Source organism: Coturnix japonica, chromosome 2 (assembly GCF_001577835.2).
Source record: "Coturnix japonica isolate 7356 chromosome 2, Coturnix japonica 2.1, whole genome shotgun sequence".
NCBI lineage: Eukaryota > Metazoa > Chordata > Aves > Galliformes > Phasianidae > Coturnix > Coturnix japonica.
In genome coordinates this window covers 124,797,914-124,824,055 of record NC_029517.1, presented here as the reverse complement: position 1 = coordinate 124,824,055, position 26,142 = coordinate 124,797,914, and the positions used below count along the sequence as shown (strand labels likewise).

At 47.1% G+C, this 26,142-nt stretch overlaps 4 protein-coding genes across 26 annotated transcripts in view; 2 read left to right on the top strand and 2 right to left on the bottom strand.

Annotated features, from left to right (window-relative positions):
* MTSS1 (MTSS I-BAR domain containing 1) overlaps positions 1-3,956 on the top strand; it is a 112,432-nt gene extending 108,476 nt beyond the window's left edge. For 8 of the 18 annotated variants that reach the window (XM_015856246.2, XM_015856247.2, XM_032442899.1 and 5 more), the window contains one exon: positions 1,059-3,951. In XM_015856246.2, coding sequence (XP_015711732.1) covers positions 1,059-1,756 — 698 coding nt within the window. In that variant the 3' untranslated portion in view covers positions 1,757-3,951. Of the gene's footprint in view, positions 1-1,058 lie in introns of all 18 variants that reach the window. The other 10 variants (XM_015856245.2, XM_015856248.2, XM_015856250.2 and 7 more) reach the window with 3 other exon arrangements.
* An 839-nt stretch (positions 3,957-4,795) lies between these two features.
* NDUFB9 (NADH:ubiquinone oxidoreductase subunit B9) lies at positions 4,796-7,263 on the bottom strand. Its single transcript, XM_015856269.2, has 4 exons — positions 7,141-7,263; positions 6,789-6,981; positions 5,916-6,029; positions 4,796-5,031 (listed from the first exon to the last, which is right to left on the bottom strand). The coding sequence occupies exons 1-4, from the start codon at positions 7,224-7,226 to the stop codon at positions 4,900-4,902; spliced, it is 525 nt and encodes a 174-aa protein (XP_015711755.1). The 5' UTR covers positions 7,227-7,263; the 3' UTR covers positions 4,796-4,899.
* TATDN1 (TatD DNase domain containing 1) lies at positions 7,249-18,963 on the top strand. 5 transcript variants are annotated; one of them, XM_015856266.1, is made up of 12 exons: positions 7,249-7,323; positions 7,625-7,690; positions 7,916-7,965; positions 8,754-8,817; positions 9,930-10,073; positions 10,171-10,213; positions 12,278-12,363; positions 12,615-12,655; positions 14,063-14,139; positions 14,778-14,848; positions 15,717-15,843; positions 18,346-18,963. In XM_015856266.1, exons 1-12 carry the CDS (start codon positions 7,302-7,304, stop codon positions 18,446-18,448), a joined length of 894 nt encoding a protein of 297 aa, XP_015711752.1. In that variant the 5' UTR covers positions 7,249-7,301; the 3' UTR covers positions 18,449-18,963. The 5 variants fall into 5 exon arrangements, with proteins under 5 accessions (XP_015711752.1, XP_032298792.1, XP_015711753.1 ...); XM_015856267.2 differs by having other exon boundaries at positions 7,283-7,319; XM_032442900.1 differs by lacking the exon at positions 7,249-7,323 and having other exon boundaries at positions 7,497-7,690.
* A 144-nt stretch (positions 18,964-19,107) lies between these two features.
* RNF139 (ring finger protein 139) lies at positions 19,108-25,501 on the bottom strand. Of its 2 annotated transcripts, none has more exons than XM_015856262.2 (2): positions 25,188-25,501; positions 19,108-21,162 (listed from the first exon to the last, which is right to left on the bottom strand). In XM_015856262.2, exons 1-2 carry the CDS (start codon positions 25,366-25,368, stop codon positions 19,355-19,357), a joined length of 1,989 nt encoding a protein of 662 aa, XP_015711748.1. In that variant the 5' UTR covers positions 25,369-25,501; the 3' UTR covers positions 19,108-19,354. The 2 variants fall into 2 exon arrangements, with proteins under 2 accessions (XP_015711748.1, XP_015711749.1); XM_015856263.2 differs by lacking the exon at positions 25,188-25,501 and adding an exon at positions 22,327-25,131.
* Between the last annotated feature and the right edge of the window lie 641 nt (positions 25,502-26,142).

The window sequence follows — 26,142 nt, the reverse complement described above, 5'->3', positions numbered from 1 at the left end:
TGAACACATTTATTTTCTTGTACATTCCTAGAATGAGCTTTAGTTCAGGGGTGCTACCAAGATAGAGTTTGAAAGGAAGTGCTGGATTTATGTTTAATGAGCTAAGTGGAATGACGCTGGTATTGCGCTGTGCACTTCTGTGGTAGCAGCATCCTTTTCAAACTATTGTCTTAGCAAAGCTGTACTCGTGAGCTTTGCTTTCTTGTTCTGTCGGTGCTCTGATCCTGTTCTCACTTCTGTTTTGTGACCTTTTACTTCATTTCCTACGCAAACAGAAATGGCTGTAGCTGGAGAAAAGAAATTTGTTGGAGACCTTCATTTGGGCAGACTTGGGAAGGTGCAGTAACGTGTTGGGTTTTGTGCCATTTTAGACCCAGCAGCAAGCTGAGAGGGACTGAGTTTTGTGTTTACAGTTCAGCAAGCTGTGTTGTTTGCTCAGCTGAGATCTGTGCAATCGCAGGGTGCCACAGGGCTTGCAGAGGGCCTCGCTTGGCTCAGCATTTACGTGGAAAGGAAGGAACCCAATGCGATTATTAAAGCTTAGGCTGAGTTTGCAGAGCTGACAGCTGGGATTTACTCTGTTTGCAAAATAATCATATTTGCTGCTGAAATAGTTGGTACACCATCCCCTGAGCCACCCACTGCCTATTCTAAAGCACACCGCTTAGTCTCTGACTATGTTAAGCATTCGTACCTACAAGTGGTAGCATATGGCTTGTAGAATGCCGGCTTTGGAATCTTAACATTGGCAACAAACACCGAGTCCTTCTTACTTTATGAGATCCTCTAAGAAAAGGTACTGAATGTGTACGGCTCTTGTTCTCTGTCATGAGGGATGTGGGCAGGCTGCAGGTTTAGGGTGCCTGGCCTCAGCCACGCAGTGTGAGAATCTTGGTCACCATGTTTCAGACTTCTTCCTCATAGAGGAGGGACCTGCCTTAATTGGTACTGACCAATTAAGGCTCTTTTGGTTACGTGCACACACACATATTTCAGAGTTAGTGACGTGACTCAGCAGTCTTCTCCAGTTTGTTTCTAACTGTGTCATTTGGCGTCAGTTTCAGATTATGATTATTTCTCTGTGAGTGGTGACCAGGAGGCAGAACAACAAGAGTTTGACAAATCTTCCACCATCCCAAGAAACAGCGACATTAGTCAGTCCTATCGCAGAATGTTTCAGACCAAGCGTCCCGCTTCCACTGCAGGTCTGCCAACCACGCTCGGACCGGTCATCGTCACCCCCGGCGTCGCCACCATCAGGCGGACCCCCTCCACCAAACCTTCCGTCAGACGTGGCACCATAGGGGCAGGTCCGATCCCCATCAAGACGCCGGTGATCCCCGTCAAAACACCAACCGTCCCCGATATCCCGGGGGGGCTGCCAGGCGCCCTCGCTGGGACTGAGGAGTGTCCTGAGCAAAGTCCCGAGTCGCCAGCAGCAGGAGACGGCGGGCAGAGCGTCCCCAGCATGCCCTCCTCCTCATGGAGCGGACAAGCATCTGTCAACCCCCCGCCAGCGGGCCAGAAACCGGGCACTGCCGACGAGCAGAGGCCGGCGGTTCCAGAGAGCGAGGGGGAGGAAAGCGAGCGGGATGGTGCGAGCAGCCTGGTGCCTGTGGGTCAGCCAGAGCTCGAGCCCGGAGACCTGAGCCCCGGGGACATCCCACAAGGAGAAGACATGCTGAACGCCATCCGGCGCGGCGTCAAGCTGAAGAAGACGACCACCAACGATCGCTCGGCACCTCGTATTTCCTAGGAGCGAAGAGCTGCCAGAGTACCCAGCCGCCAAGAGGGAACCGGGTGGAAAACTAGTTTGTCTGATCCGTTCCGATCTGTAATGAATGAATTATTAAGGTCCTCATAACAGATGGCCTGACGGTACTCTACAAGAGAAACCATGGTGAAAGAGCGCAGTAAGACATCATCTTCACTGGCGTTTTAATTTGTAAATATCAATGATTTGTTTCCACATTTTTTTGACCTAAGTTACACTTTTAATTTTTTCTGAAGGTGCCAAATCCCATTGACCTTTTTTATAACTCTTTGTAAAGTTTTAAATCGTAGGAGAACAAACAAACAGACGTGTTGAGTAGTGAACTTCAAGCAAAGGGATTTAATGAGAATTGAGCTTTTTTGCAAGCTTTTGTAGAGCGCCTTGTAACAGTGAGGCTCAAAAAGCAAACAGTGGGACTTACTGCAAAGCTTAAGTGGAGTGGTGAGGAGCAGATCCTCATTCAAGCGCTAAAAGAAGGAAGTCTGGAGAGCGGGAATAAAACTTGACGACAAAAGCAATATTTAATGCGAGGAAGAAACCTGCAGTTGGTCGAATATTTTGGGTGGGGGGTGGGAGGGAGATGCCATCGAAATAGCAGATGCTGTTGCACAAAAGTAGCCTAGTAGGAGTAATTACTGGTAGCTTCATGGTAAATGCATCAGAATAAGCCATATTGGATTGCAGTGTTCTGTTTCCGTGGGGTGTTTTCAAGGCTGTTGTTTTTCTTTTCCCCACATTTCTTTCTGACTGCACAGCACCAACTCTCAGCCACATGCATGCAGCCCTCACTGTGTAGGCTCCGTTCCTTCGCCCTCACCTTCTGTTGCGCCCATCCTCTCACCAAACGCCAACAGGGACGACAGGCTGAAGGCAGGTACAAAGGTGAAAAGGTTTATAACCAGCGAGCAGGGAGTTCTCAGATCTTATCCAAATGCCTTTTTGTGACCGTGCCCAGCAGGCTGGGCGCCTGGGGAAGCCCAACTATTTTGAGAAAACACGTAAGGATTTGACAGGCGTAAGCAGCTTGTGGCCTACTGAACTGCGAGTGGTCCTTTCCAATTCAGGGGCTTGTTTTTCTTACCTTCTTCTAAACGGCAGTCGATTGGCTTTTCTTAAATACGGAATGGGGGGGTGGGGGGGAGGTAGATACGCTTGTTTTTTATTTGATAATTCCGGGAGTCTGACCACTGTATTCCCTTTTTTTGTACTTTTAAGTCATGTTTTTTGGATCGCTGTTGATAGAATTACTCAGAGTTGGGTTTTTTCCTTAAAGTAACAGTGAGCTCTTGCTGCAATTCCTGTTGTGATGGCTGGCAGAAATAGGCAGAGCGCGGGGCTGCAGTTGCCACCTCCGCCAGGCAGCTCCCACCCAGTGCCCTGCAGATTTCTCTTGGCTCTAGGCTTGCTTCCACAACCTCTTATGCTTTAATACATAACCGCATTGGATGTGAACTTCTAGTAACCGTGTAGTCACTGTGTGCTATATAACATTTTACACTGCTGTGGTTGCTGACCTTTTTGTTTGTTTGTTTCGGTTGGTTTTTGTTCTGTTACGGCTTAGAAGCGAAAAAGAAAAGAAAAAAGAAAAAAAAAAGGCATGATTCTTAGAGTACGAAACCTTCCTCTCTTTGAAAAACAAGCTCCTTACTACAGAATAGAATCAACGGTAGTGCCTGTGGTGTAGCCCACCAGCCCTGATCCAGTAGCTGATGCGTTGTGCAAATGAGGCTTCGAGATGGTTTTTTGCATCAACAAGAACTGCTAGGAGATAAATCTCAATAGTTCAAAAGTGTTATTTAAACCTTGGAGATGAATAAATGGATGTAACTGTACCCGAGTACAGCTTTTCACTTGTTTAGTTCTTAAACGGTAGCATCATCGGTAAAATTTAATATGAAATGTTGCCAAATTCAATGTAGAAAGAATGTGACAAAACACTTTGGATAGTTCTATTGTTTGTGTTTTTGCATATTGTAAAAGCAGTGTCACGGCTGAAAAATAAACTGTTTCTAATGGTAAATTATTGTGGTTTAGTTGCTAGTTTGTACTGAGAGTTGACCTCTCCCTGTGCAGTTTTTTGTTCTAAACTGGTATAAATAATTGCTGTAAGTGTGTCTCCCTTCTACGTTGTAATGATTGCTTAAGCCTACGTTATAAATAAAGAACTGCTGGAAAACTTCTGTATTCCACTTCTTAAAGACTTCCTGCTTGTAGGGTGCTGCTGTCACCCCCATGAGCTTCCAGTGCCTCCCAACGCCTGTGTGGCAGTGGAGGACTTGGAGTTGTTCAGCCTTTAAATCACAGAAGGGTTCACTAAGGGTGGAAGAGGCCGCTAAGATCATCCAGTCTGACATCAGCGTTGCCATACAGAGTAGCCATAGGGGCAGGGAGGGGCAGCCGGACCATCTCAGGAGCCTGCAGAAGTCAGGAGGGTCTCCTTGCTCTGTTCTACAGCAACAACAAAGCGGCTGGTTGACAGACTGGGATGGAGGGTGCGAAATCACACATGAAATGTTCATTCCAGCTATAGCACAGCTGTGTGTATTTCACAGCACAGTCCAGGGTGTCACTCTGGTATCACTTGCTCACTCATTTTTCATCCAGGCCCACTTCCCACTTCCCTCCCACCTCCTCCAAAGTGAGGAATACGCTCCAGCCTCTGTTGCTGCACGTTCAATTGCTTATAGCTGGATCCCATTGCCCAGTAAGTCTTCTGCCCCTTTGGATCCACATTCTTTCTCTGGTAAAATGAATTTACATGGCCACTTTTTCAGTCTCAGAAGTTGAGTTTTCCCAGCTTGCCACAAAAGCTGCAAAATAAGTTCCAAAAAACCATTCAGCATTCTGAAAGTTCACTCTGGCGTCAGGATCCCATGAAGACTCCTTCACTGGCTGCTCAGTGCTGACTCTTTAGGTACATATTGTCTTAGGTACACATTGTCAGCATTAACAGTCACCTATTCTACACTGCATGAACTGGAAGCACATCCATGGTACCACTGAGCAGTATCACAAAAACACCTGTTTCACGTGAGTTGGCTTTATTTTGCATTACAGTAACATAGCCGGCACACATACTGCCTGTTAGAGATCCATCACTTCAACTGTTGCATGCAGTAATGCTTTTACATGGGAATTTCACGGGGTCTTGTCACATAACTCCACCACAGCGGTGGCAGGTGCCCCTCCTTGCGAGCAGGAGGCAAAGCCTCAGTTTTCGGGCCATCAGCTGGAGTTTCTTCTTCTAACTGCTTCACCTAGAAGACAAAAAACCCCCCCGAGCCACTTTAGTGCAGATAAGCCCATTTCAATGCTGCAGTTTTCAGCACCCAGCTGCAGGTGGAACCAATCCCTGTTTTGGGAGGAAAGAACACCAGCAAGGCCTTTTGCCAACAGACAGGCTTAATGCTTCTCACTGTTCACTCACAAACTCAGTAAGCGCTGCAGGCTCCTGTTAAATAACTAAGAACAAATTTTCAAGAGCGAAGAGTGGTCTACAAATTCATGCCTAGCATTGCTAAATTAAACAGGCTGTGTTTCTCGCTGCTTTGAAAACCACCAGTTAATTTCAAGTCCTAAAAACCTTCCACACGAGTCAGCAGGAAACCCATTTCTGCAAGCCCCCAGCAGCCTGCAGGTGTCATTAATGTAGGCTTCTATAAGCAGCATTAAGTGCTGGCTGCCACTGTGTTAATTCTCTTAGACGCACCACATGACATACAACTCAATTATTTCTCTACATTTTAACTGTTCTATCAACTTTGTCCAACTGAAGTACAGTTCAAGTTGACCAGAAATCAGCCCAGATTCCAACACGGTGCAAACTGTGGCAACTCATCTGCAAAGCTGCAACCAGGAAGGGTCCGGAGCTCCACAGCAGGTGAAGAGGAATCTTTGGTCATCAACCTGTTACCCAGGCTGCAGGTGCAGCTCTAACCTGCAATTCCCTCAGCCTCAAAGCCATAATGCTGAGATCTGTGTGCGCATTTAAACCACGCCAGCATTTCATGCTGATAAACGTTCTAACAAAGCACAGCTTAATGCAGACCACAGCACGCGTTCAGCACTTTAAATATTTCCCAAGATCAGAGCTACACGTCACTCAAATGCTTACTAAGAAAAGCACCGAGCAAACACCGACCTCTTTCTCCCAGCTCTCCCGCTGCAGCTTCTTCCACTGCTCTCTCTTGGCAAAGTAATCAGGATACATGGCCTTCTCTGAAGGGTGCCAGTAATCCAGGCACCATTCAGGAAGCTGTTAAGAGAAAGAAAAGAGAAAATCTCACCTTGTGTGTCAGCACTTCCTTCCAAACTTGAGAGAATTAGGGAGCATGCACACTCTAGGTGGGTACTGACATCGCATCATGCATTAAAAGAAAGCAAATGTAATGCCAAGAAAGCAAAACCGCCTCGTCCTTCTGGGATCCTGTTTGTCCGTCCTTCCCTCTCACACACAGAATCACAGAATGACCCGGGTTGGAAGGGACCTCAAGGATCATGTAGTTCCAACCCCCCCGCCTGGCAGGGCCACCAAACATACACCTTTACTAGATCAGGTTGCCCAGGGCCCCGTCCAACCTGGTCTTGAACACCTCCAAGGACGGGGCATCCACAACCTCCCTGGGCAGCCTGTTCCAGGACCTAACCACTCTCCTAGCGAAGAACTTCCCCCTAACATCCAACCTAAATCTTCCCTCTTTTAACTTAAAACCATTTCCCCTAGTCCTGCTATTATCAGCCCTTTCGAAGAGTTTACTCCCCTCCTGGGAGTAAGTTCCCTTCAGGTATTGAAAGGCTGCAATGAGGTCACCCCGCAACCTTCTCTTCTCCAGGCTGAACAAACCCAACTCCCTCAGCCTGTCCTCATAGGGGAGGTGCTCCAGCCCCCTGATCATCTTTGTGTCCCTCCTCTGGACCCTTTCCAAAATCTCCATGTCTTTTTGTACTGAGGGCTCCACACTGCATTTGCAGGGTTAACACACACACCCAGCACAGCCCGCAGCTCCTCACGCACCTTGTAGCACTCGTAGCGCTCGTAGGACGTTCCGCCGGGCGAGTCGGGGAAGATGTAGGGCTGTGGGTGCTGGTTGGCCCAGAACTCCTCCTCGCCCGCACGCAGCAGCTCGGTGGCCTTCACCATGTCCTTCACATCCTTGTTCTTATCGAAGCGATCCCTCAGCAGGACGGCGAAGTACCGGTACTTGTCACTACACGGGGAGGTTAAAATAAAGGGCGTCACACACTGAGGCAGTGCCGGGCCGCAGGCCTTGGGGCCACAGCGGGAGGGGGCAGAGGACAAAGCGCAGCGGGACCGCTCCCAGCGCCACAGCAGCCTCCCCTCCCCTCTCTTCCCCTCCCCTCCTCACCGGTGGATGCACCAGGACTCCAGGTGCCGCAGGGATTTCTTGTACAGCCGCAGCACCTTCTGCTGGTGCGTCAGGTAGGCCGCCATGGCTCAGTGACCCGCGGGGCTGACGGGAAGGACGGGAGGGGACTGCGCCTGCGCCCAGCCCACAGCACTGCCGCCATGAGCCGCCACAAGATCGTGGGTGAGGGGACAGGGAGGGGACGGGATGGGATGGGACGGGACGGGATGGGATGGGACGGGATTGGATGGGATGGGATTGGACTGGATGGGATGGGATGGGATTGGATTGGATTGGATTGGATTGGATTGGATTGGATTGTGTGGGACCGGGTGTGGGATGGGGTCGGGATGGGGTCGGGATGTGCAGCCCCACGCCGGCTGTGTATGAGCCCCTTGTGGTGCGGGAGGTGCCCGTGCTGAGGGGCGGCTCGGGTCGCTCCTCACAATGAGCCCACCTCCATGTGTGGGGTTTCTGTTGGCAGATATCGGCGTTAACCTCACGGATCCCATGTTCAGGGGGATCTACAGGGGAACACGCAAACATCAAGGTACGTATTTCTTCATAATTCCCTATTAGCTTATTTTTCCTCCGAGCCCGGCTGTCCGTTCCATATTGAGGCTCGAAGCAGGAGGCTCACGGTCCATATAGCCAAGTTGGTTGGTTTGTTTTGTGATGGGAGCTGCACGAATGTCATCTGACGTTCCAAAGAAGTTCAGCTGGCTCCTGAAACTTCGGCAGTTGAATGTATTGATGTTTCTGTGTGCTTTTGCAGATGACCTTTTGGATGTGGTAGACAGAGCCGTCAAAGTTGGTGTTAAAAAGGTAATTCCTCGCAGCTGGAGGTTTTTAGGCATTTTACCTGCTTTCTGATGCTTTGTTTTCATAGTGCTCCACCACCGGAACTAGTTATACTGGAAATTGCAAAGGAGAATGTGGCAACTTTCTTCACTACCATAACGTGAAAGTACTGCATGCAGAGGGTGTTGTCTTTAACTTGCACTGATCATTAGGCACTAATGATTTTAATCCAGTGCTGCTGTGTGTGACCTGTGCTGAGGTGGCATTTTCAATAGAAACATGTTCTCCTCTGACCTGTTGTAGCAAATCGCTACAGAAGTTTCCACGTTAGTTACATTGTCCTGTGTTAGGCTGCTCCCACTTTGCAGTTATGGTACAGTGCTGCTAGTAAATGGTAGCTCATACATATTGAAACTCAATGATGGTGAGCAAGCAGGTTTGTAACTCGTAACTTGTTTGCAATGGACCACATTATTTAGTTATCATAGCCCAGCCTGCCTCTGTGTGCCTCTAAATTCAATGAAGTGTCAAGGCAAAGAGAAGAGTTAAAATAGAACAGTTTCCATGCTGTTCTGAACTGCTCATACACTGCTGGAGTATTAGAAATAAAGAAATAAACCCTCCTTGGCAAGAGGAATGGGCCTGGGGGATCTAGGATCTCATTACTGATGTATGAAGCTTTGCTATATATACACACTAATCATTGTCTTGTTATGTTCTCTGCCTATATTTTTAGTTCTCTCTGAGTGTTTTCTTAAACACCCTGTTTGATATTCAGAGCAGAACATCCTGACACTATTTCTTCTTTCCAGTTTTTAATTACAGGTGGGAGTCTCCAGGACAGTAAAGATGCATTGCAGCTGGCACACACCAATGGTATATTTGCTTCAGACTTTTCTTGTCAGTCAGAAATTGAAACTGCTCAGAATCTCACAGAATTAATCTTAGAATCATAGAATCACAAGGTTGGAAAGGACCTGCAAGATCATCCAGTCCAACTGTCCTCCCATTCCCATTGCTACCACAGGCCACTGAGCCATATCTCATAGCTCCTCATCCAGACACCTCTTGAACACTGCCAGGGACGGCAACTCCACCACCTCCCTGGGCAGCCATCCCAGTGCCTGACCACTCTATATGAGAAAAAGTTTTTCCTTATGTCTATTCTAAACCTCCTCTGGTACAACTTGTGGCCATTTCCTCGGGTCCTGTTTGTTGCCTGGGAGAAGAGGCCAAACCCCTCATCACAACATCCCTTCAGGAAGTTATAGAGTGCAATGAGGTCTCCCCTGAGCCTCCTAAATTAAGAGTGTATAAGGACGTGCCCCTGGACTTGTTAACAGGATCTCAGATGAAAATTGAAAATGAGGATTCAGAGTGGGATGAGTGCATTGCCTACAGCTTTATGTCACTATTTAGATTTCTGGGTGTTGGAAGGGATTGGTCATTGCTCTCATTCCTGTTTGTAGTCAGTCCCTCCCTATTTGGGTAGTTATCATAGCACTAATTACTTAAATACACATTCTGTTTAAGTAATTAGTATATTTATACACATTTAAGTACTGTTTACAGAAGAGAATCAGAATTCAGATTGGAATGAACCAGAGGAGGTCACCTGGCCAACCTGTTGCTTAAGACTTTGTGTGTGTTGTGTATCACGTATGTGTGAGTACAGATGTATTTATATGAATATTTTTATATACACAAAGGCGTATTTTGTACATACATTCTTCATAAAGGCGCCGAATGTGTCTTTCTGTTTTGGTACTGAGGTCATTTAGATGGGATTTGTAGGTGAGTCAGACATCGCTTGCAAAATGCTGTCCCAGCTAATGAACGTGGAGGCACAGGAGATAAAGGTGGTCAGAGGGAGTTTGATTTTAAAAGTACAAGCAGTGGAAAAAAAGTCCAGGCAGAGGTAATGGCTGTAGCTCATATGAACCCATGATATTTGTTTCTTAAAACCATCTAATATTGTGTTGCTTTAGATATGTTTTACAGCACGGTTGGCTGCCACCCTACACGCTGCGGGGAATTTGAGCAGAGTAACCCTGACCAGTATTTATCAGAATTAAAAGATCTGATTGAGAAGAATAAGACGAAGGTAAAAGCAGTTGGAGAGTGTGGCCTCGGTAAGTGCTCTCTTAGTCCTTCAGTAGTGATCTGTATAAACACGTGTCTCAATCCTTGAACCCCAACTAACCCGGGCTTTGTTCTTTCCAATTGTAGATTTCGACAGATTAGAGTTTTGCCCAAAGGACACCCAGCTCAAGTAAGAAACTTGATGGCTGTAAGTTGACTTGTATCACTGTACGTCAGTGTTTTCTTTCCTGTGTTGGACCGGATGGCTTTTTTGTCAGGTGGACATTTGCAATTTGAAGATCTTTTTGTGTATCAGAAAACGTGACTTTAGAGCAAGCTCTGAATTTTGCTTCCCTCGTAGTGTTGGTTTAACGTGTCCTTTTCTATAAAATCCATCAGAATCGCAGGGTTCCCAGACATGGCAGCTATTCATTCTTGCTCATACTCAGTCTTGCAGACTCTTGGTAAGAATTAATGTAACTGTAGTACGTGAAGGAAGAATGAGTTTGTTGGAGTGGAAGGCAAAGAGGAGGGAACAGAACTGTCAGAAAGGATAAAGTCAGCAGTGGAGAGAAGGAAGCTTTTACGAAGGGCAGTGTTAGCTGAGATAATTGAGGGCTGATACCTTCATCTGAGTACCTGGAGAGACCTGTGGTCTGAAGTAATGTATGCAGCAAACATACTGAGTGAAAGGAGCTACGGCAGCCTCTAACACCAGCCTGCGTTACTGTACTGACAGCCTTTGCAGCTCTCCTTGATAGAGAAGGTGGGTGGTGGAAGGGGCAAGTGAGAAATTCCAATGAAAGGAGACTGATGAGCTGTTGCAGGTTGCTGTTATGGGTAGAATTAGTCACTGGGGGGCAGTGGTGAGCTGTGTATTTTCCTAATCGCCACAAGTGATCGGTAGGAAGAGTTAACCACGTCTTTTACCGTATGAATGTAGTACTGCAAATATTCCCTAGAATAATAGGAATTGAATTAGAAATTGAATAGAAATGCTAGAAAAGGAAGAAAGCTGCATTGCCTCCCTCTCAGCTTTGAAGAAGGATATTGGTTTTGTGGGTAAAAAGTTACGTCAGTAGTTACTTATGGGGATTATTTGCAGCTCAGTCTCTTAAAACCTCATTTTCATATGAAGCAAGTCTGAAGAATGAAAAGAGCTGTTAAAACAAAACAACACCAGTAATCAAACAACTGTAGCTATTTAACTGTGAGAGCAATCATCAGTTGCAATTAAATGTGTATTTTAGTCAATCTAGACTAAGCACATTGTCTTAACTACAAAGAAAATAGTGAGGAGCGTTAGAGGAGTGTTTGTCATTCTCATGCCTGGGTGTAGCGTGGCAGACAGAGAAACTGTAAGTAATAATGCTGGGGGATCAGAACTAGCAGCAGGTTACTGGAGAGGAGGTTAAATCAGTGCTGACTTTACAAACTGCATGGGGGAATTGGCTGCCTGGCTGCCTGCCCTCTGCCCACGTCTTTGCCTTCACAGAAGGCTGCCTTGCTGGTACTGCTCCTTCAAGGGGAATACTGGAAGTAGGAGGTAGGAAAAGAATAAAAATGAGCAAAAAGGAGAGGATGCAGGCACACAAAGGAGGGAGAACCACTGAAGAATGGGAAAGCGAAGACAGTGTGCAGAACAGGGCAGAAGATGTGTGATATTGGTATTTGTTTCATCCCAAGAATGACAAGGCTGACCTTCGTGGAAAAGCAAACAAAAACTCTGCATTATTACTCTGAGGATTAATTTGGGCTATTGGAGGCTATAACAGCACTCCCTCACTCACCCCCTCCCACCTTTTACAAATACTTCTTGAAATAGTGGTCTCTGTATAGAGTATGATAGACACTCTCTTCCATCTCTGGCATTTCAGAACCATGTGGAGAGAACAGGCAGTTCCTTTGCCATTAAAAATAGATAAAACCCATCTCCATCAGCACCTGCGCTACTCAGGGGTTTGTGCTCACCATATATATGTGTGTGTGTGTGCGTCCTTCCAGAGTTGATGCTCTTAGCCACTTCTTATCTGTGCTCATCACTGCTGCATGAATATCCCTCAGCAAACAAGTTTCTTTTAAATGTGAATGCTTAAATTGTTGAATGGATGATAGTTTCTGCGTGGCAAATCCATTGATTCATTCTTTACTTCTGGAGGACCAAAGCGTACGAGCACCAGAAAAAAACTCTTTGGCTGTTTTTAATTCAGTCTTAGACTGAATCTCTGCTGAAAGGTGATGTTTTATTTTACAGGTACTTTGAAAAACAGTTTGACCTGGCAGAGCAAACAAGGCTGCCCATGTTTCTTCACTGCAGGAACTCACATGCTGAATTTTTAGGTGGGTGTTGCATGAGGGTTTCAAGCAGTAATGAGTTCTGAATAGGAAAAATCTGGACACCTAGAGTGGTTTGGGTTGAAAAGGACCACAACTATCATCTAGTTTCAATCCCCTGCTATGTGCAGGGTCACCAACCACCAATCTTGGGCAGCCTGTTCCACTGCATCACCACCCTCTATGTGAAAAACAGGGATCTTTCACCTTGGTCTGTTACAAAACCATCTTATGTTTTTACTCATCTTATGTTGCAGACATAATGAGAAGAAACAGAGATAGATTTGTTGGAGGAGTGGTAAGTACAGGCTTTGCTGTGGCATTCATTTTTACATACATGTGCATCTATGTGGGGCTGGAGGGTGTATGTGAATATCATTGCTAATGTGTGACTTCTTGTTTGCTGTGGAATCTGCGTAGGCTTCCTGTTGGGTATTTTCAGCTATTGTAAATTAATATTTGCAACCCAATCCACTTTAAAAATAAAAACAAAGATCTGGATTTCAGTATTTTTATTGCTTCTTCAACCGTTTTATGTTGCAAGGGAAGAGGATGGGCTGAGACATGGCTCTAAGCTGACGTGAGCAGTTTTTCTTGGCCTAGCAGAGGACAGTTTAAGCACCTTATAATTGACATTGGCCTCTTCCCAATTCTCTGGTGCCTGTAACTGCAGTGCCTTCAGACCACAGATAATTTGGATGTGTGTTCCCAGTGGGAGCTGTAACCTCAAATGTTTGCTTCTGACATCAGACGTGATTTTCAAATTGCATCCAGATGTAACTTGTGATTGCTTTCTGACTTTAGATATTCAGATCGTGTACTTTAATTCAGAAGCATAGCAGGAAGAAACCTCAGATGAAACTATTAAGGAAGTCCAGCAGTTCTCTTTCAGCTTTCCATCATGCCATGGTTTTCCAAAAGCAATAAAGAATTGGATTATTGTATCCTACTGATGTCAGACCACAGCTGGTCTGGATGTCTCAGTCCCCAAGTTTGCCCACTGGTATCACAAAACCTTCCCCAAGCTCTTGAGTTATACTGAGTGGTCTCTCCTTCCTTCAGTCCTGGACAGCTGGTAACCAGTACCTTCCTTCAGTACCAGTCCAGCTGGTAACGAGCAGAGACACAAAGAGCACCCTCTGCTGCTGGCATCTGCTTGTTCATCTGCTGGCATGGGGAGGTGGGTGCTCTCTTTGCTCCCTCCAGGGACCACAGCTTCCATATGGGTTCCATTTCACACCCTATGATCTGTCATTTGCCTCTCGTCCTTAGGATGACCAGTAGGTTGATGGGTTCCTTTGGACTAAAGTCTGTGCTGAAAGTATTATCAGCTCTTACTCTAGGGAATACCAAGGCAAGAATGTAAAAACTGAGCACGTGCAGCATTGCTTTTTGTGTGTAGCCTCTCAGATTTCAGGTATCGGCTACAGGAAATTTGTGGGCCAAAAGCAGTATCACAGTATAGACCTGTCCTACGTTAATTGCTAATGAAACGCGATAACTGGTTTTGTTGCAGCATTCCAGTGACTCCAGCCTGAGCTTTGCCCCAGTGCAGAGTCAGATGAGCTATATCCCATCTTTGAGTACATGTGTAATGCATTCCAATGAAAGGTATTTGTGACACAAGTCAATACTACTGTATGATTCTTAAATGATCGGAGTTTTACAGTCTACATATCTGCGTATGTATTTCTATTTATTCTAGGTTCATTCCTTTGATGGCACAAAGGAAGAAGCAGCAGCTCTAATAGATTCGGATCTTTACATTGGCATAAATGGCTGGTAAGTTCCTCACAGGAAATAAAGCTATTTTAAAATGTCAGCTGCAATGAACTCATTATTTTCTTTTAAACAATGAGGTCAAGTTTTCAAAGCTCAATAGGCCTTTAATTGTCTGACAGATTTAGAATTGCACTCATTAATCTTTTAGCTACAAAAAGTTCTTAACTCACCACTCAGCGAGCTAATCTGGCCTGGGGTCCTTCCTACTACCCTGCAGTCAATCCTTGTTTGGAAATGAACAACGTGATAGAGCGTGGAAGCAAACTTACTGTAAGATCACAAAGAGAACAAGCCTAGTTGTCAGTTGCCACGTCCAGTGTGGGAGTAATGCAGACATCACCTGATGGGCTCTATCTGCTGCTCACACAGCCAGCAGTCGCTGGCCGCCAGCTTGGGCTGCCTCAGTGGCAGTGTTAGCTGGGGCTGGGCAGGCGGGTTCTGTGCACTCCCTGGGGCAAACCAGCTTCCCCCTGTAACTCCACGTTTGTTGCTCAGTGCAGAGTTTGGATTTAGAGGCAGCGTTTTAAAATGTAGAAAATGTTCTTCAAGTTGTTTAGGAGGTTGCTTTTGCTGTGGAACACTTGAACAGGCAAAGTTCTGACTTGTGCACGTTTTTTAACCAAACTCTGATTTTCTAGTTCATTGAAAACAGAAGCCAACTTGGAAGCACTGAAATCAATTCCTAGTGAACGATTAATGATTGAGACTGGTAAGAGTTTATATCTTGGTCAGCAGTTCGTGACTTAAGTGCTGTTGGGCAACGTGATGTGCTTGCGTAGCAGTGATAAGGCAGGCCCGAGAGGAGCAGAGAACGGACTGCACACTGCTGTGTTTTGGAGGGCAGTCTGTGGGCTCTTTAGTGCTGCTCCTCAGCTTTCTGCTGGAGGGAAGGAGCTGCCTGTTAGAGCCCCACATAACAGGGGAAGATGGACAGGCTGAACTGATGAGCCCGGATTTTCAGTTGCATTTAAATGCTGAAGTCCTGCTCGACTATCTTTTAAAGTGCAGCCTGCTGGAGAAGTGCCAGACAGGGCAGTGGCTGAGGACCTGCCAGCGGTAGCTGTAATATCAACCCCAAACAGCAGCTCTTTAAATGGGGCACTGTGGGAGAAGGTTCACATTCTCTCTTGGGCTGATGAGCTGCGACTTCAGAGCGTGGGATTTCTTTGCGTGTGCTCTTCACATGTGAGGAACTGACAGTAAAAAATGCTGCATTTATTGGAATTTCTGAATCTCAAAAAAAGCAAACTGCCTGAATGCTTTAACTTAATTGCTTATGGAGCACAAGCATTAAGGAATACAGGAAATGTCCTTGGAACAGACACAGTGCACGCAGCCATCTTTGTTATATCAGCCATTAGTGGTACGTGTTATTGTATGGCACTGTGAAAGGTAAACACCTTGAGATACTGGTAGAAAAATGCAAAGGTTGTTCAGGTGTTGAATTACCCCAATCTCTTTTAGTCATTCCTCAAGAGACACCAAGAACTGATGTCTGTGGATGTAGTTGATTAATCCATCTCATGGTATTGCCGAGTGATTGCCTGCTCTTAATTCTGTTTTTCAAATGCAACCAGATGCACCGTGGTGTGGAGTGAAAAATACTCACGCTGGATCGAAATACGTAAAAACTACATTTCCTACCAAAAAGAAATGGGAGACGGGGCACTGCCTGAAGGACAGAAACGAGCCCTGCCATATCATGTAAGTAAATGCACTCCTGTAGGATTACAGAAAGGACTTTGCATTCACAGGGGAAAACAAAGCAACAGTTCACAGGAAAGATAGTACAGAGAAATGAATTGAAATGTGTTAAAGTATGCAAGGATTACTTAATAGGTTGTAACTTAATAGGTTGTAAAATATATGTATGTTAAGGACTTAATTAATCCATTTCAACAATTGTGAATGCAGAAAGCTCCCTGAAAAGGAGAGCAGCACTGACTGTTTCTTTCTTGTCACTGTGTGCTGAAAAATGGGTTAAGCCCTGTGAAGTAACTGCACTTGAATAAGCTTCAGTCAGTTGCAGTTATGTCTAAAACCAATGCAGCGCTGGAGCTATGCGGTCCTCTGAAGACAGACAGTGCAAAGACGGAGTAGACAGAAATGATGTTGATAGGGCTTCTCCTAGTTCCCTTCAGGCCTCACTGTGCCTGTGGTAAAGGCTGCCATCATGTGAACTTGGTTAAGGGTCCTGCCTTCATTCTGCTGTGATGCTGGAACAAATGTTTCATAAAACACTGATCTTGTGGAGTTCAGGTATGAGTAACAGTGGTCAGTGTAGAGAACAGTGAGTGAGCTCCGAGGGCTGCTGAACTCACCGCCTGGATGTACAGAAAGCCTCTTTTCTGCCACCTTCACAGAATGCATCCTCCCAGAGGTGGGAAAAGCAGGGAAATGTATCACTGTTTCAGTGAAAATCAGAGTTTTAGACTTTCTGAGGCCAGTCCAAGAATGCAGAAGGGATCCACTGAGAACATTTGTTTGCCTCACAGGAGTTGAGGACCTCTGCTGCTGCCTGCACAAGGCTGCTGTGCAGGTGTGTCTGTTACACCATTCTGTGTTGCTCTGCAGCCTGAACTGCAGCTCATCACAGTGCTGCAGACACCCCAGCACTAGCAGCGCTGGGAGCCTGTCCTACAGCAGTACACAGGTGCTAAACTTTAGCTTGTCGTTGTTAATTAAATAAGAGTCTTGTTTAACTCAACCTTATTTCAAAAATACCGTCCTCTTAAAATCAGTTACAACCATTGCTAGTAGTAGATTAAGTAGTATATTAGTAACTTGAGAACGTTGTAAGCCTGGGAAAGTGCAGCGAGAGTTGGCATTTTGTGACTTCTCAAGCAGCATGATCTGTTGTGAGAGGAAAGTTAGTTAGTGTGAGGCCACAAACTATATTTAATATTTAGGTTACATCTACTGTTTAATATAGCTCAGTTGGCAGGAGGGTTTTTCCACTTGGCTTTCTTTGGTAGTGGTACCGAAGTGGGGAAGACTTTCAAGCTCTTTTTAAGCTTTTTCCTTTTGGTGGTGATATCTATATACAGTGTGTATTAAGAGCTGCTACACACACCTTGGAAGCTGTTTTTGTGGAAGCTTTATCCACCAGAGGCTTCTTTCTTCCTGCAGCTTTCATACAGTATTGCAATAAAACATCACATCCCACTGCAGCCACATGGGGACAAGTACCTTTAAGCCCTCCCAGAGCTCTTCAGGCCTCACACTCTTTGGTACTTGGAGTTATCATTTCTGTGTAGGCCTGATCTTACCGCATCTTTTCTTGAAAGTACTCTTAAATAAAGAAGCCTTTTGGCTGCAAAACACAAGCATGAAATGCACTAATTCTTCATCTAGGAAAACACTGGCATTCCAGGAATAGTTAGGAGCAACTTTTTCTACTGCCTTCCTTGAAAAAAAGTTTAACTATTGCCCAAGCTGAGATGAAAATCCAAAGCCCAAATCGCACCACTGAGGTCCTTCATCTTCACCACAAAAACGTTACATTTTTTTTCCTACTGCTAGAAAAGAACTGTACAGAAGATACAGATTTCTCCTGTACTTCAGTGACAGAAAATCAAGTAAATAAGGAGAAGGGGCTGTGGCTCGGTTTGCTCTTACTGAGTGTTAATACTAGTCTTTACCTTCCTCTTGCCTCCTTTTCCTGGATTATACCAAGGCCCCAGGCCTTCTAAAAATGCTTATTTAGCATCTCCTACTAACAGCTGAGAGTATCCAGCACAGTTAATCTAGAGAAAGGAGAAGCAGAAATGAGCTGTCCTGGTAGAGGTAACCTGTTATGTTTATAGCTGGGATTTAAGCTTTCCCATAAACCAGTTTGTTTATAGTGCCGCTTTAACCCTGACAGGAGGTTAATGAATTTCAGTCTGAAAAGTCAAAACCACTGATAAAGACATGCACAAAATGACACTTTCTTTGGAACAGAAAGCTGTTTAATTACCTCTGAACAAGAGTCAAAAGACCAAAGATGAATCTGTACCAGTGAGCAACCAGTGACCAGGGAATAGAAGTTACTGACTTTAGTAAGTGAAACTGTTTCTGTATCAGAGCATCTCACCCTGAGCTCTCAAAGTGGGTTTTTATTCCAGGTTCCTGATGTACACACAGATGTGACACTCTGATGGATATTCAGTACTGGTTTTCAGAGTCTAATATCAATTATTATTGTTGTTTTGTTTTTTTTTTTAGTCAAATACTGGAAATTATGGCAGCAGTAAGAGAAGATGACCCACTCGAGTTGGCCAATACTCTATATAACAACACTATTAAAGTCTTCTTCCCAAATATATAAAGGTTTCTTACATTTATTCAACATAATTTTAGTAAATATATTGCAAAAATTTAAGACTGATCCTATCTGCAAGTTCTTATCAACAGAAGCGAAGATGTAGTGCTTTTTGTACAAGATTAAAGCTGATTTCAAAAAAGGTGGTCTGCATTGGTACAGTTTCCGAGCCCTATTTCCTCTTCATCAAGATTCGGGATCAATTTCTAGAATAGCCTAAGCTAGCAGCTCTTGTTAATACCTGCACGCGTTGCAAAATGAATACCAGGCTGCTGAGTTCACATGTAGAATGCTTCAAGTTACTACTGGTAATTCAGAAGTGCTGAACAATCAAGTGCATGCTTACTACTTTACCAGAAAGCTTAGCAGTTTCGTCTTTTGTTCCACTTAGGCAAATGCTGTAGTGTTAAGTCTACCAACCTAAGCTTTTCATTGTTTTGTTTTTAAACACAACTCGCTATTTTTTAAGTGATAAAGCTCTGCTAATACTGAATTTGTTAAGTAAAGCTGCTTTGGTTCAAGCTTTTCGTTTCTGATTTAACCCGCTGAACAGTCTGTTTTCACCAGCATTTAACATCCATAACTCACTGATCAGGGATTACTGGTAGGCAGTCTTTGGCACAGCATTATCACTACAACAATTAAAGAGTGTTTTTCCAACCATCTTAAAAACGTGAAAACATTTTATTCCATGTACAATAATGTACATAATTTAAGGTGGTCGTGAAAGAGACCAGCAAAAATTAGAGGTATATTTACAGTAGCACACACCACAGTAAACAACCACCATTCACAGACTCAACACGGAGATACTGCTGTTGTGCTTAAAGTACAATAACTACGAAGTGATACTTTATTCTGTTTGAGTCAATGCTAAACGAATACCTCACGGCTTAGGAAAGGACATCTTAATCACCCAAGAGAGTCAGAGTCAGCGTTAAGAGTCTCATTCAAGTGCTGTTCCACACTGTCATCATCATCTTCACCACTATCCGAACTATCATTATCTTCATTTAATTCATTTTCAGCATCAGCAGCTTCTTCTACAACTTGTACAGGATCCTCATTTGGTGGCACAAACCCGTTGTTGTTAGAGACGTTGGCGTTCTCCTTGTCCTCAATGTACACTTTCTGATGGCACATGGGGCAAGTGTCCTGAATGTACAGCCACTTCCGAAGACAAAGTGCATGAAAGTAATGGTTGCATGGAGTAATGCGAGCAGACGTGGTGAACTCGTGGTAGCAGATTGCACATACGTCATCTATTTCACGGAGCCGGCTTCCTTTCACCTCTGGAAGGGAGTTTATTTTCTTAACAGCAGTCCTGCGATTTATAAAAGTCTTCCAGCCATTCTTTGCTTGCAAATAGATATTGAAGTACGCGTGCAGACACATCATGCAAGCGCGGATCTTACTTCCTGATTCAAACACCATTGTGTAAGCTCCGTTTCCAAACATGATGACTCCAAATATAAACTCAATAATATTGCCGGTGGAGCGAACGTAATAGACATAATCGTCCAGTTTTTCCCACAGCACGTTGTAGTAGCCATCGATCATAAACAATACATAAACAGTGATAGAAACGATGACTTTCAGGCAGAGCTCGACACAGAACGCAGTGACTGCGAAAAGCCACGTGTTCAGTGCATAGTGGTGCCAGAGGACGTAACTGAGCAGAACGGGCAGGATGAAAAGGCAGGCTGAAACAAACAGCACGGGGAAGTGTCTGCGGAACGACGGCACGTGGGAGGCACTGAGAGACATCAGCACGGGGTCTGTCATTCCGTGGATAAAATGCAGGACTGCGGTTAGCAAAAGGCACATGTTGCGGCTCAGACGAACCAGTCTTTCTTCTGGTTTCAGTCCGCTTAAACCAGTCTGCAGAGCCAGAATGAAAAACAGAACAGGTGCTACAAAACCCAGCCTTTTGTCGTCCTCGTCGGTCGACCCAATGAAGGCCAAGATGCCAAGTCCCAGATAATGTGCTATGGAGGAAATGACAGCACTCATGCCTAACACAGTTAAGGTAGAATCACACCCACTTATTATCAGGCTGCAGATCAGTTCCCAACAATTATCCCATGATATAAAGAAGAATTTGTCTTCCGTATTAGTTTCAGCCATCTTTACAACATATGTCAATACCACAGCTTGTGCTGTAAGTCTCGTCAGCCAGAAGACACGCAGTACGGCTGGAAACCGAATCCTCTTCCATGTATCTTCCATCAATAGCTGTAATCCATAAATGCGGTACATGTGCCTTACCAGCAGATAAACATACCGCACCGAGTAATAGAACCACTTCATTTTCGTAACTAAAATGACTGTGGTATTCAGTGTCAGCACTAGGCCTGAAATAAAAACTAGTATCTGTCGGACACGTAAAGGTAGTTCAACAACCAAGCCAACTATAGGAATCAGTATATCCAGGATGATTAGCTGGGAGTATAAGGACTGCATGTTCAGCAACGTAACGTATCCAATCCCAAAGGTAAGCTGGAGGATGGAGAGCGCCATCCAGAGCGAAGGTCCTTTATGAGGGAAGAGCTGAATTCCAAAAGCTGCTGTGTAGTAGGCACTGTAGAAGTTTATGTGCAAAGAAGCATAGTAATTCACCAACACTGAAGTTGCAGCCAGCAGAAATGCCGAGGCGATCATATAAAACTTGAAAAGTGCTCGCTGTTGTAACACCAGAACAATGCTGGATACAAAGACACCTAAAAACAGATGGGAACCATTTAGTTCTCAGCAGAAATTGAGCAACAGATTTTACCTATTGGCTTCGCAGCAACATTTCTTTCATTTATCACTTTCCCATTAGTCACTCAGAACTCTGCACTAGCAATGATGCTATCTTCAGAGAACAGACTACAGAACCACTTCATCTGGGGAAGGCAGGGTTGAGGACTGAACAAAGCAGCCGGCATGGAACGGCAGCAGGCACAGCCCTGAGTGCAGGGAGCATCTGGACACTGCTCTCAGACATGAGGTTTGGATGTTGGGTGGTCCATACAGAGCCAGGAGTTGGACTCCGTGATCCTTGTGGGTCCCTTCCAACTCAGGATAATCTATGATTCTATTCTATCATCTGTATTTAATACGGATGTGCACTGCTGTAACGCAAAGACAATTTAAGCATAAGTCAGCACTGTTAAGTCTATCTGCAGTTTCAGACTGGAGCAGTGACAACATCCAAGTCCTCAAAGATCCTTCCCTGACCAGCCCTGACATCTAAGGGTGGGTAAACTCCAGAAGCAGGAAAGAATTACCAGATTTAGCAATTCATTGATCTTACACATTTACCCAATATTGAGCCCCCTCTTCACCTGAGCAAAGCACCTTAACTACAAACACCCACATTGGTCAAAGCGCCAGGACAGCCTGCAGAACAGTCTAGACTAACTTTCTCTGAGGACAGGCATGAAAGAGAGCTAAAGGATGAGGCAAGCAGTCACCGAGGAGCTAACAGCTTTCCTACCTCACCCAGTTACTCTGACGTAACCCCACCAGGTGAGGCACTCTGAAAAGCTTTGGCCAATCCACCTGTAATAGAACTGAGCAACAGTGTGTGTATTTTTTGGAACACAGGTGTAGAAAACAAGGAAGAAGTGGTAGGAGTAAGAAGGGGAAGAGGGAACAAGAATTAATAGCAAAAGGCAGAGTACTCCCAAAAAAGTTACTGCATCCTAAAGGTACTCGTTGCAAGCAGCACTGGCTGATGTAAGAACGTTTCCTTAACTAATCATTAACCTTGGGAAGTTGGCTGAGGGAAGAACAGTCATTCAGGAAGTGCCTTATGCTCAGTCCTTCCATGAAAAGCTCCAACTCCTGAGACACTTTCTAAAAGAAGATTGACCGTTTCATTGCCTTTTCATACATACCATAATAAACATCCATAGGAGAGTCAAACATGCCCATCAACAAATCCATTTCTCTTCCTTGCAGTAGCAAGTCTGTAGCTTACTACTGCACATCATCTTAAGATACTGACCTTTCACATGCAAGACATCTGTGAAACAACATTACAGTGAGCTGATAAAAGCTACACCTACAGGCTCCCCTGTTCAGTCCGTAGCAAGACGTACAACATGTATTGCCAATACACATGGAGAAGCCAAGGCCCACAAGGAACCTGAAAAGACCCCAGAGACTAAGGGGTGCTCTGGCAGGGGATGGGAGCACTCCTTTGCCATGGCACACCATCCATCTTTTTGCCATGACCAAGTGGTTCTGCTGCAGTGGCAATGCTTACAGAGCGCATGCAGAGATCTGAAAGATGAGCAGCAGAGACAAAGCAAGGTTAGCCTGAAAGATTAAGGGCAAAAACTTCACGGCAGTTGGTTCTCCAACACATCCAACCCAACGCACCTGCATAGAAAGTAGGTGAAGGAAGAATCAAATTGAGCATTCCTGTAGTAAAGCTTTTTAACAGTCATACAGAACGCCTGTTAGTATTCTTGAAGTAAAATGTACTCCCAGAGTAATTCAGAGCTGTCCGACACCACTCCTGAAAGCTATCAGGTCTCTCCAGCTAAGATTAGCTGCTCAAAGTCAGCAAATGGCGACAAGAAGGGCAACTTCACCTGTATTTACACACAGCAAATCCAACATAAATATCTCAGCGTGTCCTAACAACAGCAAAGCCCCAACTCTGTGTCCTGGTTTCAGCTGGAACAGAGTTCAGTTTCTTCCAGTAGCTGGTCTGGTGCTGTATTCTGGATTTCAGATTAGAGCGCTGATAACGCACCAATGTTTTGGTCTCTCTGAGCCGTGCTGCACAGAACAAAGGACATTACAGCTTCTTGTACTGTAGAGGTGGGGGCTGGCTGGGGGCTGTCACTGCTCAGAGACCAGCTTAGCACTGGTCAGAAGGTGGTGAGCAACCGTGTTCTACATTACTCTTATTATTTTCCCTTCACTTTTCTGTCCCGTTAAACTGTCCATCTCAATCTGTTTGTTTCATCTCCCCCTCCCCCACCAATTCTCATCCCCATCCAGTTGAGGGGGGATGAGCAATGGAACAGCTGTGCGGTGCTGATCTGCCTGCTGGGTTAAACCGCAGCACCCTGTAATCCTTAAACTCACAGGGAAAAAACATAACTACTGACTGACCCACACGGAAGGACTTCAGCATCATCCTGAGGCGGTTACGATTGCATTGAGTCTCTGGAAAGCTGAGAACCACAGCTGTCCCCAAGCACAGCCCCTCACAAACTGCTCCCAAAGCTCTCAATTGGAGGCAGGGATCACCTGCTTCCCCCACGCCCTTCCAGCAAAGCAATCACAAACACCATCCTGAAGAGCTCCTTCATAACTCCATCTCATTATCACACACTTAAGAGAGATCATCTGATAATGTATCTCCCATTCCCATTTACGCTGGATCAAGTTCAAGGCACTTCCTACAGCATCTGGATCGCACAACGAATGGCTCCCACAAATTGCTTTAGTGATGTGCTGCAACGTCATTGTTTTTAAAGAGACTGCGTAGCAGTGAGAAGCACTCTGAGCAATTACATCAAGGTAGAACAGAAGCTCCAGAAATGGGAAACAAGAGGGGGTAACTGCTGCCAACAAGGCACAGAATCACACAGTGCCCTGAACTGAAGGGTCCCACTGGGATCATGAAGTCCAACTCCTGGCTCCCACAACCCAAACTCAAACCTGCTGTCTGAGAGCACTGCCCAGATGCTCCTGTGCCCACTGCCCTGTGGAGCTGCCTGCAGAGCTGCCCTGTGCCCCCAGAGCAGCGGCCCAAACCAAACCCCTGCCTCCTGCTCTGTGTTTTTCCTGGCTCTCCTCCTGCCTGCTGCCCTGCTTTGCTCTACCCTTTTCCCCCTCTGCTATTGCAACACCGTCCCCATGTTCCCTCGTAACCTCTCCCCTGCCAGCTGTACCAGCCTGTCCCTGCCATTGCTGTTGTTCCTGACACAAACACCACAAGCAGCAGGGCAGCACACCAAGGCAGCACAGCACAGGCCTGCACAGCCCCTGGCTGCATTTCAGTGCCTCTGTTCCTTCCTGTCACGGGCCACATCCCCACTGCAGCTCAGTTTGGCTCTCACAGCGGCAGGCAGAGTTACCTGGGGCGCACAACCCCTCAGCACCGCAGTGTTAAAGCGGTGTTACACCTCCATCCCAGGGCAGATACAGCTGTAAAATAACCGACTGAAAGAGCTCTGGAGTTTGTGAATTGGGTTCGGGGCACTTTCTGAGCTGCCATTCCCGCTGTAATGGACCCGGCAGTGCTACCGACGCGCCTATGAAACGCCCCGCCGCGGCGTCACATGGCTGCCACACGCTGTGGAAGCCTCCAGACCCCGCGAGCGGCTCCCGGCAGCGGGCACAGCGGGCACAGCGGGCACACCGAGCTCGGGTGGCTGCCACGGCCCCGTTCGCTGCGAGGACACCAGAAAGCACGACACGAGCACATCGTCCTGCAGCTGAGGCCGCACATCGAGAGCGCGGGGACAGGGACGGGTGTGGGATACTGAGAGGGGCCACGGGGAGAGACAGCGCTGCGGCCGGCAGAAGAAGGGGGAAGACGAGCGGCGAGAGAAGAACGGGGGGCAGCAGCAAGCGGGCAGCGGGAAGGGGTCAGAACCGGGGGAAGGGGCTGAGGAGAAGCCCGAGGCGGCACAGCAGCTCCGAACGAGCCCGACGGAACAGGAGGGGGGGCCGAGGGAGCAGCGAGGTCGGGGCCCGGCCCGGAGCCGCCCGCCGGGCCCGGCCGGTGTCTCACCCAGCAGCCGCAGCAGCACGGCCAGCAGCGCGGCGCACACGGAGCCGCCCGGCAGCGGGGCCGAGTTGAAGATGGCGTCGATGAGGAACAGGCTGGGCACCCGCAGCGCGACCTCCAGCCCGGACCGCAGCCGCGGGCCCAGCCGCAGCCACGGGAGCTGCGGGGGGCCCGGGGCCGCCATCCCCCCGGCGAGGGGAAAGGGCCGCCCGCGCCTCCCGCCTGGCTCGAGAGCGGAGGGGCGGCCAAGGGGGCAGCGACGGAGCCCGGCGAGCCGCTACCGCCCCGCTCCTGCCGCCGCCCGGCCCGGCCAGGCCCCCCGGCGCGCCGCCGCCTCCATGTTCCCTCTGCGCTCCCTCCGCGGGGCCGGGCCCGGCCGGGCGGCGAGGCGGGGCCGCGGGGCGTCACAGTGTGCGGCGCCGCCTCCGCTCCCCCCGCCGCCCCCGGAGGGACCAGGGCCGGGGTGAGCGCGGGGTCGGGCCGGGGCGGCTTCGGCTCGGCTGTGACAGAGCAGAGCGCCGGGAAAGCCCTTGTGCTGTGACATCAGCGGGAAATAGGGCCGAACTCGTGCGCCTAAAAGCCTCCTGCGCAGGGACCGCTTCCCAAATGAAAGCGCTCGATTGCTGTGCTGTGCTGTGCTGTGCTGCGCTGCGCTGCGCTGCGCTGCGCTGTGCTGTCAGCGAGTGGTGCAGCGCCGGCTGTGGGCACGGTGTGTGTCACACCGCCCTCTGAACGACGTGGGGCTCCAGCACGTCCCGCGGCCCGGCCTGCTCGGGGAGCTTCCTCATGGAATTATTGCCACACGTCTGTCTGCTCCGGGGGTGGGCACAGCCACTTCTCGGCTTCCCCCTGAGTAATGCAATGCAGCGCCCCGTTCACTAGGGGTGCGTGATGTAAAGCCTCTGTCATCCTCACTGTGTAACCGGGGAGCTGGGGCTGAGGGCTGAAAAAAACAACA

Bases quoted from the DNA above. Each gene is read 5' to 3' on its own strand.
- NDUFB9 (XM_015856269.2), bottom strand. From the start codon at position 7,226: ATGGCGGCCTACCTGACGCACCAGCAGAAGGTGCTGCGGCTGTACAAG. The intron at 6,030-6,788 runs GTGCGTGAGGAG...TTCTCTTAACAG, and splicing joins AGCGCTACGAGTGCTACAAG to CTTCCTGAATGGTGCCTGGA. The intron at 5,032-5,915 runs GTCGGTGTTTGC...TTTGTCTTCTAG, and splicing joins GGGAGAGCTGGGAGAAAGAG to GTGAAGCAGTTAGAAGAAGA.
- RNF139 (XM_015856262.2), bottom strand. From the start codon at position 25,368: ATGGCGGCCCCGGGCCCCCCGCAGCTCCCGTGGCTGCGGCTGGGCCCG. The intron at 21,163-25,187 runs GTGAGACACCGG...ATCTGTTTTTAG, and splicing joins CGTGCTGCTGCGGCTGCTGG to GTGTCTTTGTATCCAGCATT.
- TATDN1 (XM_032442900.1), top strand. From the start codon at position 7,588: ATGAGCCCACCTCCATGTGTGGGGTTTCTGTTGGCAGATATCGGCGTT. The intron at 10,074-10,170 runs GTAAGTGCTCTC...TTCCAATTGTAG, and splicing joins AGTTGGAGAGTGTGGCCTCG to ATTTCGACAGATTAGAGTTT. The intron at 12,656-14,062 runs GTAAGTACAGGC...TATTTATTCTAG, and splicing joins ATAGATTTGTTGGAGGAGTG to GTTCATTCCTTTGATGGCAC.